The sequence below is a fragment of the Zeugodacus cucurbitae genome, chromosome 6 (genome assembly GCF_028554725.1).
Source record: "Zeugodacus cucurbitae isolate PBARC_wt_2022May chromosome 6, idZeuCucr1.2, whole genome shotgun sequence".
Classification (NCBI taxonomy): Eukaryota; Metazoa; Arthropoda; class Insecta; order Diptera; family Tephritidae; genus Zeugodacus; species Zeugodacus cucurbitae.
Genome location: NC_071671.1, coordinates 5,445,364 through 5,460,509, shown reverse-complemented (window position 1 = coordinate 5,460,509; position 15,146 = coordinate 5,445,364). Strand labels below are relative to the sequence as shown.

The window sequence follows — 15,146 nt, the reverse complement described above, 5'->3', positions numbered from 1 at the left end:
CAGGGTATAATATAATAAGCTTTATAAAAAAATATCAATATCATTATTTATTGTCACAACACATCCTATAGACCGCAAAATTGATAATGAAGCATTTAATAGGGATTCGCATTCAAAACCATTATTTATCAATACTCTTGGCGCAACTTCACTCACATAACTACTAAAATAGCATATATTGACAGTGAAGTTTTTGAAAGTTCATCAAACAAAACAAAATATTTTTAATAAATATTTAATACAATATTAGTGAAATGTAATAAGTATTAAATAAATATTTATGAATTTCCAAATCTGACATACAGAAAAGTAAATAAACACCAGATTGAAGAAATTTTACTACACTAAATGAAAAAAGCAAATATAGAGTTTTATTATAGTTAGTTCAAATAATTAATACTCGTACTCTGCAACAAGTCAAGTCAACTAACTTATCAAACCATTATCTAATGGTACGAATACTACTAGTAAGTACCAGTGTATAGCTTTTAAATCATCTGCATACGGATGCGTGCACTTGAAAATTACACATGTCGGTGGTAAAAATGGACGTCAAAGCCCCAATAATCTTTACTTACATGTCTTACACTGCTCGTAGTAAGTGTAATTGTTGTACCAAGTATAAATATGTTAACAATTTTGCACATCAGCAGTTGTTTGCAACTATCTCGTGAAGAAGCAATGTTGAAGTTCGTAGTAGTTTTGTCTTTTGTCGCTTGCGCTTTGGCTGGCACCATCCCCGAGGGTATGGTCAGCCTTAACGACGACTTGGGTGGGCGTATTGTTGGCGGTACACCTACCTCCATCAGCTCGTTCCCATGGCAGGTATCGCTCCAGCGTTCCGGTTCTCATTCCTGCGGTGGCACCATCTATAACAGCAGAATTATTGTGACCGCGGCTCATTGTTTGCAATCGGTTAGCACTTCGGTTCTGAGAATTCGTGCCGGCTCCACCTACTGGAACTCTGGCGGAGTCGTCATATCTGTCGCTGCATTCCGCAATCATGAAGGCTACAACAGCGCAACCCATGCCAATGATATTGCCATCATCAAACTAGCCTCATCTCTGTCATTCAGCTCGAACGTTAGATCTATTGGTTTGGCTACCAGCACACCCGGTAATGGCGCCTCCGCATCAGTATCCGGTTGGGGTACACAGAAATCTGGCTCAAACTCTCTCCCCAGTCAATTGCAATACGTCAACGTATCTATCATCGATCGCAGCAAATGTGCTTCCAGCGCATACGGTTACGGTTCGGTCGTTAGAGCAGGTATGGTCTGCGCTGCTGGCAGTGGTAAGGATTCTTGCCAAGGTGATTCCGGCGGTCCTTTGGTATCCGGTGGTGTACTTGTTGGTGTTGTTTCATGGGGCTACGGCTGTGCTGCCGCCAGATATCCCGGTGTTTATGCTGATGTCGCCACATACCGCTCCTGGGTTGTGAACAACGCCAACTCTATCTAAGATACCAAAACTGATAATAAAATGAGAAAAATAAAAAAGCTTGCGATTTGAAAATATAATTTTTTGTATTTATTGAGTATAGATTGAGTTTCTCTTAAAACGTAATTTGTCGATTTACAACTCATCGGTCAATTACGATTTGTTTTCATTGTATATCTGCTTTCGCAAGACTGAGATTGATTTATGTATATCGGTTATCCTATTTGCAGCGAAGCTGATGAATCGACTCAAAGCGCTTCATCTATCTAGTTTTTTAGAGTTCTTGGCATCATTGAGCACCGCCGCCTAGATCAATGATGTTTTTGCATGCAAATCCAAAGAATTCAAAAACACTTTTGATATAGTATCAGTGAAATCTGAATATTCAATCTGTGAACTCCCAAATTTGTTAAAGAATATGGACGAAACAGGTTTCATTCAATATAAAGTGCAGAAAAGATACCGCAGCAGTATGGCATATGAATCGATATGTGAATTAGGCAATGAATGATGGAGACATGAGAATAACATACCTAGTATTATTCAGGTTAATGGTAAATGTATCACATTCATCGGTCAAAATGTCAAAAACGTTAATAAAATGAAGCGAAAGTATTACTTTAGATATAGCTTAGTGTCTAGATCGGCCCTTAAATTACTCCAGCTCCCATCTTCGAAAAATATTGATTTTCAACCTTGCGATTGATTCTATATCGTATAATTATTATACTGCGGCACATAAAAGCATCTGCGAGTAGTTCGAGATCTACTTACTTATTCCTGGCAATTTTTAAAACTACAACAAGGTAACACTTTACCTTTATCCATCCATAAAATATTCCGCTTTTCGACGCTGAGCCCGACGATATTACTTTAAGTGGTTTTCTGAAACATCAAAATTTTAATATGGATTTAAAATAGACATCGGATCGATTGACCAAATCCCAATTAATACACATTTTCTAAGTTCAGAGTTCAGCTCTAAAGCATATCCCTCACTGCTAACAATATAAACGCAATTGTACCAGGGCATATCTTTTAAATCATTTGCACACGGATCCGCACACTTGAAAATGGCATTTTTTGTTAAAAGTGATAAACTTTATTTACTAAGTGCTTATGTCTTATAGGTTGTGCTAAGTATAAATAAGTCAACCATTTTGGATATCAGCAGTTGTTTGCAACTATCTTGTGAAGGAACAATGTTGAAATTCGTAGTACTTTTGTCTTTTGTTGCTTGTGCTTTGGCTGGCACCATCCCCGAGGGTATGGTCAGCCTTAACGACGAATTGGGTGGACGTATTATTGGTGGTACACCAACCTCCATCAGCTCGTTCCCATGGCAGGTATCGCTCCAGCGTTCCGGTTCTCACTCCTGCGGTGGCACCATCTATAACAGCAGAATTATTGTGACCGCTGCTCATTGTTTGCAATCGGTTAGCGCTTCGGTTTTGAGAATTCGTGCCGGTTCCTCCTACTGGAACTCTGGTGGTGTCGTCGTCTCGGTCGCTGCTTTCCGCAACCATGAAGGCTATAACAGTGGAACTAAACTCAACGATATTGCCATCATTAAACTATCCGGATCTCTGTCATTCAGCTCGAACGTTAGGTCTATTGGCTTGGCTACCAGCACACCCGGTAATGGCGCCTCCGCATCAGTATCCGGTTGGGGTACACAGAAATCTGGCTCAAACACCCTCCCCAGTCAATTGCAATACATCAACGTGTCAATCGTCGATCGCAGCAAATGTGCTTCCAGCTCATACGGTTACGGTTCGGCCATTAAGTCCGGTATGGTCTGTGCTGCTGCCAGCGGTAAGGATTCTTGCCAAGGTGATTCCGGTGGCCCATTGGTATCCGGTGGTGTACTTGTTGGTGTCGTTTCATGGGGCAATGGCTGCGCTCTCGCCAGATACCCCGGTGTTTATGCCGATGTCGCCTCATACCGCTCCTGGGTTGTGAACAATGCCAACTCTATCTAAGGAACTAATAACGATATTCGAATGAGAAAAATAATAAAACTTGCAATTTGAAAATATAAATTTGTGTATTTATTTTATTGTCGAATTACATGACTCAATCAGTTATGCTTAATTGTTCTAGATCGGTGCTGTGATATGTAAGTAAATTAATTTTCCTGACCCGGTTGTAAATGAGAGACATCTTCAATGTCTCTGTCCATATTTATACACAAGTTTGCACATTTGTTTTGTTATAAAATAACTAACAGCCCTCTCCGTCTTCGCACGGGTTTTAACAAACATTTCAAAGGTTATAAAGCGCGAACTTGAGAAGTCCTTAAACTTTTTTGAGCAAGCCTCAAAGAGCGCTCGTTATTCGACTATCTGACGCGATTGCGAAGCATATTCTCTTCGACTTGCAAGACAATTTTCAGTTTCTGATGAAGATTTTTTATATCGGCATCTTTTTGATACCCTCGTCAGGAAATTATTTGTGAGAGGCGACCATGCGACATTTTTCAAATAACTTACATTTTTAAACTCGTGATATCTTTTGAATGGAATGTCTAAATTTGATAATTCAAAAAGTCATATATTTTAATTAAAACAATCTTATATGTGAAGTCATTTATTTTCATAAAGATTAATACCAAGTAGAAATAAAGGATCTTTTGGGTCTATTTAAATATATTTTTTTAATCTATTTAAATATATTATGCTGTTGCGATATTTTTTGTAGATATTGATATGTTATTTAATATCGCATACTTTTGTTCTATCATCAATAGTTTCAGCAGCGCATGTGACGAAAGGCGTTTTAGGGAACTTTTTTACACCTTGGATTACGTTAGTTAAGTTTTAACGAGGATCCCTAATCTTTTTTAGCCTATGGTACATACATATATTAAATCCAATTATTTTACAGGTCAACGTCTGTCGGGTCTGCTATTTTTTTGTATAAAGAGTCAGCTACACTTAGAAAAATTATTGCTTGATATAGAAAAAATACTTATAATTTCGTTAATATTTGGCTCTGGAAGGTCTTTTTTTAAGTCTCCAACAACGATCTGCAAGCAATTCTGCGCTCCATTTCTCTTGATAGCGCTTATCCATTAATAAAATGTCCTGATGGAACCTCTCGCCTTGTTCGCCACTCACACCACCCAAATCAAGACGATAGTGCAGTATATGTACATATGTTTAAAGACATAATACACCCCAAAGCTTTATACATAAAATTCTAAGTTCATTTATTAAGTATTTGTAATTTTTTGATTTATGGTTACTTAGAAAATTTTGGACAACGTTCACAAAATATTTCAAAGCAAGTTTTGCTTGATCATTGAGTGTTTTTTCTTGTGGACCCTCGCTTTATTTGAGCTTTCAGATCTACAAATCACAGACATCTCTAGGCATAGCTTTTACAAAAATTTTTATCCGGGTCGTTAGAACTCTTTCGTCGCATGTTTACGATATAATAAATGCATACATATATCGGCACTAAAACCATTATCAGGCTCACGTAGGCCGGGTATCTAGAGGAGTGTGTACCTGGGTGTAAACTAAAATTCTTGGAGCTCACTTTTTTTGAACATTCTCGCGAATAAACGGATATACTCGTAGAAGTGGACAATTCTAATGTGTTTTTATTAAAGCCTCGGGCAACGTCTTCCTGAGCTTATATGAATCAGATTGTATCTGCATTCTTATCTATTCCTCTTTCAAAGTAGCAAATTTCAACTAACAATAATTATTAATTACAATATTTTAAATATTGTTTGTGTATAATTTAAACACTTATTTTAATAATATATTCTATTTATATTTTTGTATTTTAGTGTCAAAATTTAAAAAAAAAAATCGGCTATACCAGCCCCAAAACCTATTTTTAGGAAACCTCATAAAAAATCACTAAAAATCCACACATTTCATTCGTTAACTAAAATCATACAATATATCAACTAATGTTTACTTGAATAGAATTTGTTCCGTAAATTCATCGGAACATAGAGTACATGCAACCGCTACACCTTACGCTATTGATCCGTAAAATATTTCGTGCTTTCTTTATGTGGTTATGCGCAATATTGGAGACAGCACTTTCGGGAAACACTGATATCCTTGTATGTTTTGGTTTTTATTAACTTCTGGTTGCTTCGACGTAGAGTATACTCGTAGAACGCGCCATTATATGTGATTATAACATTTTCGCTTTAAGCACGAGGTATGTATGTATATATTAAACTTTACACAACGAACAGTAAAAGCACAAAAAGATTGATTCTATTACGTTCAACTCAAAAAGGTTGGACAAAGTGAAGTGTGGGCGTAATAATGGTTTCGATTACGCTGACCAAATCACTATCAATACTTTTTTCTAGATTGTTATGTAAAGCTGAAAGCATAGTTTTAGCTAAAATTGTTTTGCAAATATATCAGTGTTTAGCATTACGGGATATCCCTACTCGCACTGTTACCAACATAGGCGCACATGTACCGGGGCATATCTTTTAAATCATCATTATTTCATCAGTAAAGCATATCACACGGATGCGCACACTTGAAAATGACATGATTGTTAAAAAAGATAAACTTTACTTATGTCTAACTGCTTATGTCTTATAGGTCGTACTAAGTATAAATAAGCTAAACTTTTTGGACATCAGCAGTTATTTGCAATTAACTTGTGAAGGAACAATGTTGAAGTTCGTCGTAGTTTTGTCTTTTGTCGCTTGCGCTTTGGCTGGCACCATCCCCGAGGGTATGGTCAGCCTTAACGACGAATTGGGTGGACGTATTATTGGTGGTACACCAACCTCCATCAGCTCGTTCCCATGGCAGGTATCGCTCCAGCGTTCTGGTTCTCACTCCTGCGGTGGCACCATCTATAACAGCAGAATTATTGTGACCGCTGCTCATTGTTTGCAATCGGTTAGCGCTTCGGTTTTGAGAATCCGTGCCGGTTCCTCCTACTGGAACTCTGGTGGTGTCGTCGTGTCGGTCGCTGCTTTCCGCAACCATGAAGGCTACAACCGTGGAACTTATCTCAACGATATTGCCATCATCAAACTATCCTCATCACTGTCATTCAGCTCGAACGTTAGGTCTATTGGCTTGGCTACCAGCACACCCGGCAATGGCGCCTCCGCATCAGTATCCGGTTGGGGTACACAGAAATCTGGCTCAAACACTCTCCCCAGTCAATTGCAATACATCAACGTGTCAATCGTCGATCGCAGCAAATGTGCCTCCAGCTCATACGGTTACGGTTCGGCCATTAAGTCCGGTATGGTCTGTGCTGCTGCCAGCGGTAAGGATTCTTGCCAAGGTGATTCCGGTGGCCCATTGGTATCCGGTGGTGTACTTGTTGGTGTCGTTTCATGGGGCAAAGGCTGTGCTGTTGCCAGATACCCCGGTGTTTATGCCGATGTCGCTTCATACCACTCCTGGGTTGTGAACAACGCCAACTCTATCTAAGCAACTAATAACGAGATTAGAATGAGAAAAATAATAAAACTTGCATTTCGAAAATATAAGTTTGTGTATTTATTTTAATTTTCAATCGACTGATTTGTAGAATTACAAGACATCGATCAGTTATTTAATTGTCCTAGAACAGTCCTGTGATATGTTAGTAAATTAATTTTCGCGAGCTGCTGAGTTCCACAAACGACTCTTCGTCTTCGCATTCATTTTATCCTGTTTACTAATCGGTTGTAAATGAGCCGCATCCACAATGTCTCTGTCAAAATTTATGCACAAGTGAGTGCAAAAAATATAGTCTAATTAAAACGTTTTATTCGTAAATATCGACACTCACTTGAATTCATCATATGTCTGAGTTGTATTCACTGCCCGCAACTTGGCATCGTTTCGCAATTCGTAGAGTTTAGCCTCTCGTAAGCGTTCCATGCATTCACTACGTAGCTTCATTAACTCTTCCGGTGATATTTTGTCTATTTGTGGCGATGTTGACATTATTATTTGTGATTAGGGCAAAATAAAATATTTATTTGTTTGAATTTGTTTATGTTTGCTTTTCTTTCAATTTCTAATCAATCAAATGTTTGATCGATGAAATTATTTTGGTAAAATACAGTGACTCTCAAACTGTGAAAATAGTACTGTAAAATTAATACACACATATGTAACGGGTGATTTTTTTGAGGTTAGGATTTTCATGCATTAGTATTTGACAGATCACGTGGGATTTCAGACATGGTGTCAAAGAGAAAGATGCTCAGTATGCTTTGACATTTCATCATGAATGATGAAACGATCTGCCACAACGTCGAATTTTCAGTGAATGGGCCCTAGAAAAGTTGGCAGAAAATCCGCTTTTTTATCGACAAATTTTGTTCAGCGATGAGGCTCATTTCTGGTTGAATGGCTACGTAAATAAGCAAAATTGCCGCATTTGGGGTGAAGAGCAACCAGAAGCCGTTCAAGAACTGCCCATGCATCCCGAAAAATGCACTGTTTGGTGTGGTTTGTACGCTGGTGGAATCATTGGACCGTATTTTTTCAAAGATGCTGTTGGACGCAACGTTACGGTGAATGGCGATCGCTATCGTTCGATGCTAACAAACTTTTTGTTGCCAAAAATGGAAGAACTGAACTTGGTTGACATGTGGTTTCAACAAGATGGCGCTACATGCCACACAGCTCGCGATTCTATGGCCATTTTGAGGGAAAACTTCGGAGAACAATTCATCTCAAGAAATGGACCCGTAAGTTGGCCACCAAGATCATGCGATTTAACGCCTTTAGACTATTTTTTGTGGGGCTACGTCAAGTCTAAAGTCTACAGAAATAAGCCAGCAACTATTCCAGCTTTGGAAGACAACATTTCCGAAGAAATTCGGGCTATTCCGGCCGAAATGCTCGAAAAAGTTGCCCAAAATTGGACTTTCCGAATGGACCACCTAAGACGCAGCCGCGGTCAACATTTAAATGAAATTATCTTCAAAAAGTAAATGTCATGAACCAATCTAACGTTTCAAATAAAGAACCGATGAGATTTTGCAAATTTTATGCGTTTTTTTTTTTAAAAAAGTTATCAAGCTCTTAAAAAATCACCCTTTATATATAAATTGTATTTTATTTACTAGTATACTGTTTTTATAAAAAAAAACAGGAGAAGTACCGTCGACAAATATTTTCAATTTCTAATTTCGAATATTTCTTTTTTTATCAGTTGAAAAATACTAAATGTTTTTTAGCAAATTCCGCCCCTCAGGTGGAATCGAACCACTTCGACGTTAATCGACTACAGATTTGAAGTCTGCACCCCGGACCACCGAAGCTCAGAGAGGCAAATTGATAAAGTCTCTTGCCTCAACTTAAGCTGACAATTGTACGAAAATGCATCTGTGAATTATAAATACAATGCTAATGAATGAATTTTACAAAATTATGGCGAATGTAAATAAGATAAATGAGATTGTAAAGAATTATTTACTTTAAAATCAAGCGTTTTTCACTTTCAAATGCAAATATTAAGTGATGAAGCAATAAGATAAGCGCGCTATAAATTTTTATGTTTTCATGTTTGTATATATGCTTTACGTAAACTTATGGCTTACTGGGTAAATTGTATGCATACCATTAACTCTACAAGTGACATCACGTCTCCAAAAACCTTTGAAAGTTATAAACAATAAAAAAAACCTGCTTCATTACACTGTGTGAAAAAAAATTGGCAATCCAACCATGATAATAGCGAAACACTAAATTTTGTGACAATATTCTTTATAAAATCACATTTTATTTGTTTTCATTTTTTATTGTACAAAGATATGTATTCAAAGAAATAAGTGCAAACTATACCGTTTGGAATGAAATTAATTAAGAAAAAGAGCATACTCTGACACTTATAGTGCTACATTTAAATAGTGCATATTTTGAAGCATAGTGCGTTAAAAAAATAAATATATGCATAAATTCCATAAATTCTTGAGCAAAGAAAATTATGATTTTAAATTTCAATAATATAAGTTTTATATATAAACTCTAACGAATGCTATAAAAATTTCATGTGCATGAGTACATAGTTTCACAAATGTTTACAACTTTTTAAGTATATATTACGCTTTGTTTTACAAAGTTAATTATTATTAATTTTAGGAATTCTTATACTTCATAAATCCTTATGTTTTTGCCGTTCAACTCGTTCAACACATTTTCTCTCTGCTGTTGGCTTGTTAAAATGGAATGTTTTTGCTGTTATTGTAATGTTTGAATTTATTATTTGCTGCTGCTGATTATGTTATTGTTGTTGTTGTTATTGCCGTTGCTGTGGAATTGAACGGTTGGTGCGTGTGGCGTACACTCATTTGCGTGGCTGTTGAATGTTGATTTGTGGTTTTTGTGCAACAAACGCCGGTGGTTTGGGCGAATGTGCAACCTGTGCTGCCTGTGGCGTATAATCAATGTTACCCTTAACTGCAGCACCGCTCACTACAGCACTATTAACAGCAACTGGTTGCTGCAATAAACGAGAAATAGTTTAGGTTAGTAAGGAAGCGCGTATTCATATGTTATCAAATATGTTTACCGTCAAACCGGTGCAATCCTCGGCATCCTTAGCTGGACGCTCAGCGGCAGGACCCTTATGCTGCACAATACGCATGCCACCGGCTTTAACTACAAATAAATGCAACATATGTTGGTTACATTGAAATGTGTAATTTATATGCAATTAAACTAAATATCAAATACGTTTTATCAACTTCGCTTATCAGCTCAGTGAAATATTTTATATTTGTGCATGTATGTATGTATGTTTGTATTGCATTGTAAAATTAGGCGGCGCACCCAATCGCTTACAAGTGCCGCTAACAACGCAATTCAAGGACACTTTCGTCACATGTTTTTACGACAATAATTAACAATTCCAATTGGATTCTAAATATACGTACATACATATGTTTACCCGGTATACCATAATTTTAACTTGCAAACACAGCACACAACCGCACATTAATTATAATAATTGAGAAATAACTGTACATACCTGCTGGTGGATGTCCAGCCACTAGATTTGGTTGCTCGTCAGCCATTTTTCCTTTTCTAAATACCTGGAGGTTTTCTTCTAAAATCTTTGAAAATAAGTGGAAGCTTATTAAATGTATAGCATATGCAATAATTATAGCAATTAGTACATCAAAACAAATTATTCACACTTATTTATTTACATTTTGTAAATTACGCACTGGATTTTTCGGTCTTACCTTTGCTACTGTTGATCGCTTTATGGTTATTTTTAGATTTTTCCAATTCAATACAAACGACTTCTCCACTTAGCGCTGCTGTCACACCGTTTCGTTTGTGGAGTTGTTTTTGGTGGGGAATATATAAGTATGCGCTCTCCGGTATTGGTATATGCAATTGTTTGTTGTTGCTTACAAGTGTGTTGGTTTTTTTAAGTGACACGAAAGCACTTTTTCTTTCCCGATTTTAATCACACCGCTTTCGTATTCTTTCTCGAAAATAAAAACAAACAAGATAAATCTGAAATTATGCTTTTTGTTTTTGTCTTCCTACGTGTTCTTCAATTATGTTATGTTATCCATTCTATTATGCATTGCATTCGTTACACACAATAAAGTCTGTTCCCGTACTGATGTTTTAATGCTGCTTGTAATTTATTTAACTAATAAAATTAATTAAATTTTAATATATAAATAGCAAAATCATGTTGGCGTGATAGGAAATAAAATTTTTTTTACATTTTTTAGTATTTCTACCGTTTTTTGTTCAACCTATTAAATTATTTATAATCAAAGTGGAATGTACACAAAAACTTCCAAAAACAATAAAAAATTTAAAAAATATTTTAAATTTTAATATTATTCAATTAATTGTTTAAAAACATCTTTATATAACGAAATAATGGCACGTCCGATCTAAATTGTGTTGGAATTTCCGGTATTTCTCAGTGTGTAAGTACACCCTTATATTTCTTATGCGAAAGCAACCCTACATTTCTTATTGAAATTATTGCTGATAAGCGAGTTCGTGCAATTAGTGTTTTCAATTTGGTGTTTGCTATTTACCGGTCAACATACGGCAAACCAAGTTAAATATACATTCAATTAAAGTTAAAGAAATAGAAATTGCCATTTAAGTGGATCAAGCAATAAAACACGTACATAAATACTGGATAATCAATCAACGCACAAAGCAAAATGAAAGACACAAAGGCAAGTAGTGAAAGGTCAATGAGACAAATTTCAAAGGTGTACAGCATAACTTACATCATTATAATTATTGAAATTAATTGTTATGCTAAAAATCGTCTAAATATAAATGTATTATTCTTGCAATCAAACAATTTGTTTTTTAATAATTGCTGTAAGCTTGTCTGCTGCAGCACACGTATGTTCAACTTATAAATAATCGTAATTAAAATTGTGCAATGAGTAATTGTGAAAAATTCTACAGAATTTCCCAGTTTTAAAGAATGATAATCTACTACGTGCTGCGCGCGGTGAAGCTGTTGACCGGGTACCTGTCTGGGTTATGCGTCAGGCAGGACGTTATTTACCAGAATTCCAAGAGGTGCGTAAGCAACATGATTTCTTTACGATTTGTCGCACACCGGAATTGGCATGTGAAGTCACAATGCAGCCGTTGAGACGTTTTGATTTGGATGCATCAATCATATTTTCGGATATTCTTGTGATACCACAAGCCTTAGGAATGACAGTTGAAATGCATGCGGGTGTGGTAAGTTACGCGGTCAGATACATGCTTTCCTTATTAATTTCCTACTTCATAGGGACCTGTTTTTCCTGAACCCTTACAAACGCCTGCCGACTTAGCTAAACTCACACCGGAAGGCGCAGTAGGACGTTTGACATATGTTGGTGATGCTATTACTATGATGCGTCACATGTTAGAGGGGTGCGTGCCACTTATTGGATTCACGGGTGCGCCGGTACGTATTAAAATATTTTATGTATTAATGTGGCAGTGTATACGTATTACTTCAACCTAATTCAACTATTTAGTGGACTTTAATGGGCTACATGATTGAAGGTGGTGGCAGCAAAACGATGGCCAAATCTAAAGCTTGGTTGGTTGACTACCCAGAGGATTCGAAGAAACTACTAAGCATGTTAACAGCTGCTATTGTTGACTATTTGGAAATGCAGGTGAAAGCGGGCGCGCAGTTATTACAAATATTTGAATCATCCGCGGAGCATTTACCAAAGGAAGATTTCCTTAAATGGGCCGTGCCGCATATTAAAGAAATTCGTGATAAATTAACCGAGAGACTGCAACAGCAGTCGTTACCTGTAGTGCCTATGGTAAATACTATTAAGTATATTTATATTTTTATCCAATAAATACTTCCCTACTCGTTAGACAATTTTTGCAAAAGGTGCAGGACATTCACTGAAAGAGCAGGCAGCTTTGGGATATGATGTTATAGGTTTGGATTGGACTGTTGATCCAATTGAAGCGCGAAAAGAAGTGGGACCTAATATTACATTACAAGGAAATCTCGATCCGCAAGATATGTATAAAACGCCGGAAGAAATACGTGCGCTAACCACTGAAATGGTGCAAAAATTCGGAAAGGAGCGTTACATTGCCAATCTTGGTCATGGTATTACCCCACAAACGCCTATAGTAAGCATGGAAACATTGGTCGACGCTGTGCATAAAGCACTCTAAAAATATGTGCATACATACATATATACAACAGAACAAAGTAATAATATTGTCTAATTTGTATAAAGTGGCTTATTGTTTAGCAACAAATAAAATGCTTAGTTGTTAGATTGCTACAATCTAATGAAATACTTTTATTAATACATATCAAGCGGGGCGGAAATACAACATTTAAGCTTTTTGTTCACTACGCAATCTGTCATACAACATCAACGAACTGCCGAAGCACACCATTAAAGTGCCAATTAGTACCGCTGCAAATAAAAAAAAATTAATAAAATTTGTAGAAATGTATTTCACACAGATATACATTTTCCGGGTAATCTTTCGCCTAAACAATAACCTGTCACAGCAGTAAAAGCGAAACTTAGTGAATTTGCAATGGGCACAGCTACGGTTATATTAGTATGTTGCAGGGTCCACACATAAAGTACACTGCCTAATTGGTTTAAGGTGAAAGGTATCCAGTAATTAAGTCTTGAGCCTATCATACAAAGCTCCAACCAAAGATTGCGCCATCGTGAACCGGTATCGACCGTGTCTATGCCTGCGCTGCCAAGACGAATGAAAGGGTTAGTTGCGCCCCAAAGCAAACCAACTCCTAAAAGAGAAGCTGTTTGAAAATGCATACAAAACATTGTAATTAATTAATATAATTAATACTTACAAATATTGTTTAACATCTCTAGTGGTAAAACATTTATATTTTTCTGTTGTTTACATGCTATCATACAGCTGTTGCTTCACATTTGACTGCTAGATGGCGCTACGATATTTAAATTTTATATTTGTAAAACAAAAGCTGCATGCATACATTAAATAATTTTAATTAAATATTTTTTTTTTAAATTACGTTAAACACAATTTCTTTTAAAATTCTATTAAATGAAATTAAATTATTTAATTTTATTAAATTTCACCATTAGATGTCGCACCGCCCATTAGTTGTTTCGCTTAGAGATGTCAACAAACCAAAAAGTGCCATTGACGTTTCTATGTGACGGCTGTCAGATTCTTTTACGTCAGGCTTTCATTTCCGATAGGTTGGTTTTTGTAAATTTCGTACAAAATTTTAATAAAAATCGTAATACATCCTGAAATTCTGCAATTTCCAATTGAAAATATGTGTGAAATTCCGTGGCCGAATCACTTTTATGTCGAAACATACACAAATTTTTGCATTTCATGTTGCCTTAATCGGCAAAAATGAAAATATTAGAAAAGTGCAGAATGATCGGTGAATAAAGTGTCCAAACAAGTGATGGTGGCGCTTTAGCAAGCTATAGTCTATAAAATATCTCTAAAACACTCTGAAGTTTTAAATTGTGCAAGAATTTATATCGTAACTACTGTTTTCTAATTTGCAGGAGTGTGTTAGCAAGCAAGATATTCCAGTAAAAAATGGCGAAAACAAAAAAGGTTGAAAAGCGTAACAAATCTGCCATCAATGAGGTAGTTACTCGTGAGTGCACCATTCACTTGTCGAAACGTGTGCACACCATTGGTTTCAAGAAGCGTGCTCCCCGCGCCATTAAGGAAATCCGCAAATTCGCCGAGAAGGAGATGGGCACCAATGATGTGCGTATTGATACCCGTTTGAACAAACATATCTGGTCCAAGGGTATTCGGTAAGTGTTATCTACAAAGCTAACACTAGTTTATGTAAATTTAATTGTTTATTATTTAATCTCTTACAGTTCCACACCCGTACGTGTACGTGTGCGTCTTGCTCGCAGGAGAAACGACGATGAGGACTCACCTAACAAACTATACACATTGGTGACCTACGTGCCAGTTTCCACCTTCAAGAACTTGCAAACAGAAAATGTTGAATCCAGCGATGATTAAACACAAAATTAATGGAATGTTGCATGTTTGAATGCAATTGATTAATTACATCGTCCGGGTTTAGAAGTTTATTAAAAAAATACATAACGTTAATAAATTCATTTTTTATTTGCAAAAAAACGTGAACTAAAATGAAAATGAAGCAATTCAAGTTGATTTATTTGTTGAAGGCGCAGGAATACAGATTCAGATCCAGCAAGTTCTAAGATTTTGAAA

The 15,146-nt window shown here is 36.4% G+C and overlaps 8 protein-coding genes and 1 non-coding gene across 11 annotated transcripts; 5 read left to right on the top strand and 4 right to left on the bottom strand.

Moving 5' to 3' along the window:
* Positions 1 to 612: 612 nt before the first annotated feature.
* Positions 613 to 1,520, top strand: LOC105220595 (trypsin alpha-like). Its single transcript, XM_011197040.3, has one exon. The coding sequence runs from the start codon at positions 628 to 630 to the stop codon at positions 1,459 to 1,461; it is 834 nt and encodes a 277-aa protein (XP_011195342.3). The 5' UTR covers positions 613 to 627; the 3' UTR covers positions 1,462 to 1,520.
* Positions 1,521 to 2,596: 1,076 nt separating this feature from the next.
* Positions 2,597 to 3,482, top strand: LOC105211238 (trypsin beta-like). The gene has a single exon (XM_011182581.2). The coding sequence runs from the start codon at positions 2,643 to 2,645 to the stop codon at positions 3,420 to 3,422; it is 780 nt and encodes a 259-aa protein (XP_011180883.2). The 5' UTR covers positions 2,597 to 2,642; the 3' UTR covers positions 3,423 to 3,482.
* Positions 3,483 to 6,046: 2,564 nt separating this feature from the next.
* LOC105211269 (trypsin beta) lies at positions 6,047 to 6,937 on the top strand. Its single transcript, XM_054233511.1, has one exon. The coding sequence runs from the start codon at positions 6,099 to 6,101 to the stop codon at positions 6,876 to 6,878; it is 780 nt and encodes a 259-aa protein (XP_054089486.1). The 5' UTR covers positions 6,047 to 6,098; the 3' UTR covers positions 6,879 to 6,937.
* LOC105211240 (coiled-coil domain-containing protein 103) lies at positions 6,452 to 7,475 on the bottom strand. The gene is made up of 2 exons (XM_011182584.3): positions 7,222 to 7,475; positions 6,452 to 7,143 (listed from the first exon to the last, which is right to left on the bottom strand). The coding sequence occupies exons 1-2, from the start codon at positions 7,377 to 7,379 to the stop codon at positions 7,041 to 7,043; spliced, it is 261 nt and encodes an 86-aa protein (XP_011180886.2). The 5' UTR covers positions 7,380 to 7,475; the 3' UTR covers positions 6,452 to 7,040.
* A 1,155-nt stretch (positions 7,476 to 8,630) lies between these two features.
* On the bottom strand, positions 8,631 to 8,717 carry Trnastop-uca (transfer RNA opal suppressor (anticodon UCA)). The gene has a single exon. It is a non-coding gene; the product is annotated as a tRNA-Sec (tRNA).
* Positions 8,718 to 9,135: 418 nt separating this feature from the next.
* Positions 9,136 to 10,897, bottom strand: LOC105211235 (death-associated protein 1). Of its 2 annotated transcripts, none has more exons than XM_011182578.3 (4): positions 10,634 to 10,897; positions 10,417 to 10,501; positions 9,958 to 10,046; positions 9,136 to 9,888 (listed from the first exon to the last, which is right to left on the bottom strand). In XM_011182578.3, exons 2-4 carry the CDS (start codon positions 10,460 to 10,462, stop codon positions 9,733 to 9,735), a joined length of 291 nt encoding a protein of 96 aa, XP_011180880.1. In that variant the 5' UTR covers positions 10,463 to 10,501; positions 10,634 to 10,897; the 3' UTR covers positions 9,136 to 9,732. The 2 variants fall into 2 exon arrangements, with proteins under 2 accessions (XP_011180880.1, XP_011180881.1); XM_011182579.3 differs by lacking the exon at positions 10,634 to 10,897 and adding an exon at positions 10,598 to 10,622.
* A 496-nt stretch (positions 10,898 to 11,393) lies between these two features.
* On the top strand, positions 11,394 to 13,211 carry LOC105211233 (uroporphyrinogen decarboxylase). Of its 2 annotated transcripts, none has more exons than XM_011182576.3 (5): positions 11,394 to 11,605; positions 11,847 to 12,131; positions 12,184 to 12,342; positions 12,416 to 12,715; positions 12,774 to 13,211. In XM_011182576.3, the coding sequence occupies exons 1-5, from the start codon at positions 11,591 to 11,593 to the stop codon at positions 13,083 to 13,085; spliced, it is 1,071 nt and encodes a 356-aa protein (XP_011180878.2). In that variant the 5' UTR covers positions 11,394 to 11,590; the 3' UTR covers positions 13,086 to 13,211. The 2 variants fall into 2 exon arrangements, with proteins under 2 accessions (XP_011180878.2, XP_054090328.1); XM_054234353.1 differs by lacking the exon at positions 11,394 to 11,605 and adding an exon at positions 11,632 to 11,780.
* On the bottom strand, positions 13,181 to 13,892 carry LOC105211234 (transmembrane protein 234 homolog). Its single transcript, XM_011182577.2, has 3 exons — positions 13,750 to 13,892; positions 13,393 to 13,695; positions 13,181 to 13,336 (listed from the first exon to the last, which is right to left on the bottom strand). The coding sequence occupies exons 1-3, from the start codon at positions 13,811 to 13,813 to the stop codon at positions 13,254 to 13,256; spliced, it is 450 nt and encodes a 149-aa protein (XP_011180879.2). The 5' UTR covers positions 13,814 to 13,892; the 3' UTR covers positions 13,181 to 13,253.
* Positions 13,893 to 13,969: 77 nt separating this feature from the next.
* LOC105211232 (60S ribosomal protein L31) lies at positions 13,970 to 15,072 on the top strand. The gene is made up of 3 exons (XM_011182574.3): positions 13,970 to 14,125; positions 14,450 to 14,710; positions 14,780 to 15,072. The coding sequence occupies exons 2-3, from the start codon at positions 14,484 to 14,486 to the stop codon at positions 14,928 to 14,930; spliced, it is 378 nt and encodes a 125-aa protein (XP_011180876.1). The 5' UTR covers positions 13,970 to 14,125; positions 14,450 to 14,483; the 3' UTR covers positions 14,931 to 15,072.
* The last annotated feature ends 74 nt before the right edge of the window (positions 15,073 to 15,146 follow it).

Excerpts from the sequence above, each read along its gene's own strand:
- LOC105220595 (XM_011197040.3), top strand. The coding sequence starts at position 628 with ATGTTAACAATTTTGCACATCAGCAGTTGTTTGCAACTATCTCGTGAA.
- LOC105211238 (XM_011182581.2), top strand. The coding sequence starts at position 2,643 with ATGTTGAAATTCGTAGTACTTTTGTCTTTTGTTGCTTGTGCTTTGGCT.
- LOC105211269 (XM_054233511.1), top strand. The coding sequence starts at position 6,099 with ATGTTGAAGTTCGTCGTAGTTTTGTCTTTTGTCGCTTGCGCTTTGGCT.
- LOC105211240 (XM_011182584.3), bottom strand. The coding sequence starts at position 7,379 with ATGTCAACATCGCCACAAATAGACAAAATATCACCGGAAGAGTTAATG. Across the intron at positions 7,144-7,221 it reads CAGACATATGATGAATTCAA|AGACATTGTGGATGCGGCTC; the intron begins GTGAGTGTCGAT and ends AAATTTTGACAG.
- LOC105211235 (XM_011182578.3), bottom strand. The coding sequence starts at position 10,462 with ATGGCTGACGAGCAACCAAATCTAGTGGCTGGACATCCACCAGCAG. Across the intron at positions 10,047-10,416 it reads GGCTGGACATCCACCAGCAG|TTAAAGCCGGTGGCATGCGT; the intron begins GTATGTACAGTT and ends ATTTATTTGTAG. Across the intron at positions 9,889-9,957 it reads AGGATTGCACCGGTTTGACG|CAACCAGTTGCTGTTAATAG; the intron begins GTAAACATATTT and ends CGTTTATTGCAG.
- LOC105211233 (XM_054234353.1), top strand. The coding sequence starts at position 11,712 with ATGTATTATTCTTGCAATCAAACAATTTGTTTTTTAATAATTGCTGTA. Across the intron at positions 11,781-11,846 it reads GCTTGTCTGCTGCAGCACAC|AATTTCCCAGTTTTAAAGAA; the intron begins GTATGTTCAACT and ends AAAATTCTACAG. Across the intron at positions 12,343-12,415 it reads TTGGATTCACGGGTGCGCCG|TGGACTTTAATGGGCTACAT; the intron begins GTACGTATTAAA and ends TCAACTATTTAG.
- LOC105211234 (XM_011182577.2), bottom strand. The coding sequence starts at position 13,813 with ATGATAGCATGTAAACAACAGAAAAATATAAATGTTTTACCACTAGAG. Across the intron at positions 13,696-13,749 it reads AGAGATGTTAAACAATATTT|CTTCTCTTTTAGGAGTTGGT; the intron begins GTAAGTATTAAT and ends ATTTTCAAACAG. Across the intron at positions 13,337-13,392 it reads CGAAAGATTACCCGGAAAAT|CGGTACTAATTGGCACTTTA; the intron begins GTATATCTGTGT and ends TTTTATTTGCAG.
- LOC105211232 (XM_011182574.3), top strand. The coding sequence starts at position 14,484 with ATGGCGAAAACAAAAAAGGTTGAAAAGCGTAACAAATCTGCCATCAAT. Across the intron at positions 14,711-14,779 it reads ATCTGGTCCAAGGGTATTCG|TTCCACACCCGTACGTGTAC; the intron begins GTAAGTGTTATC and ends AATCTCTTACAG.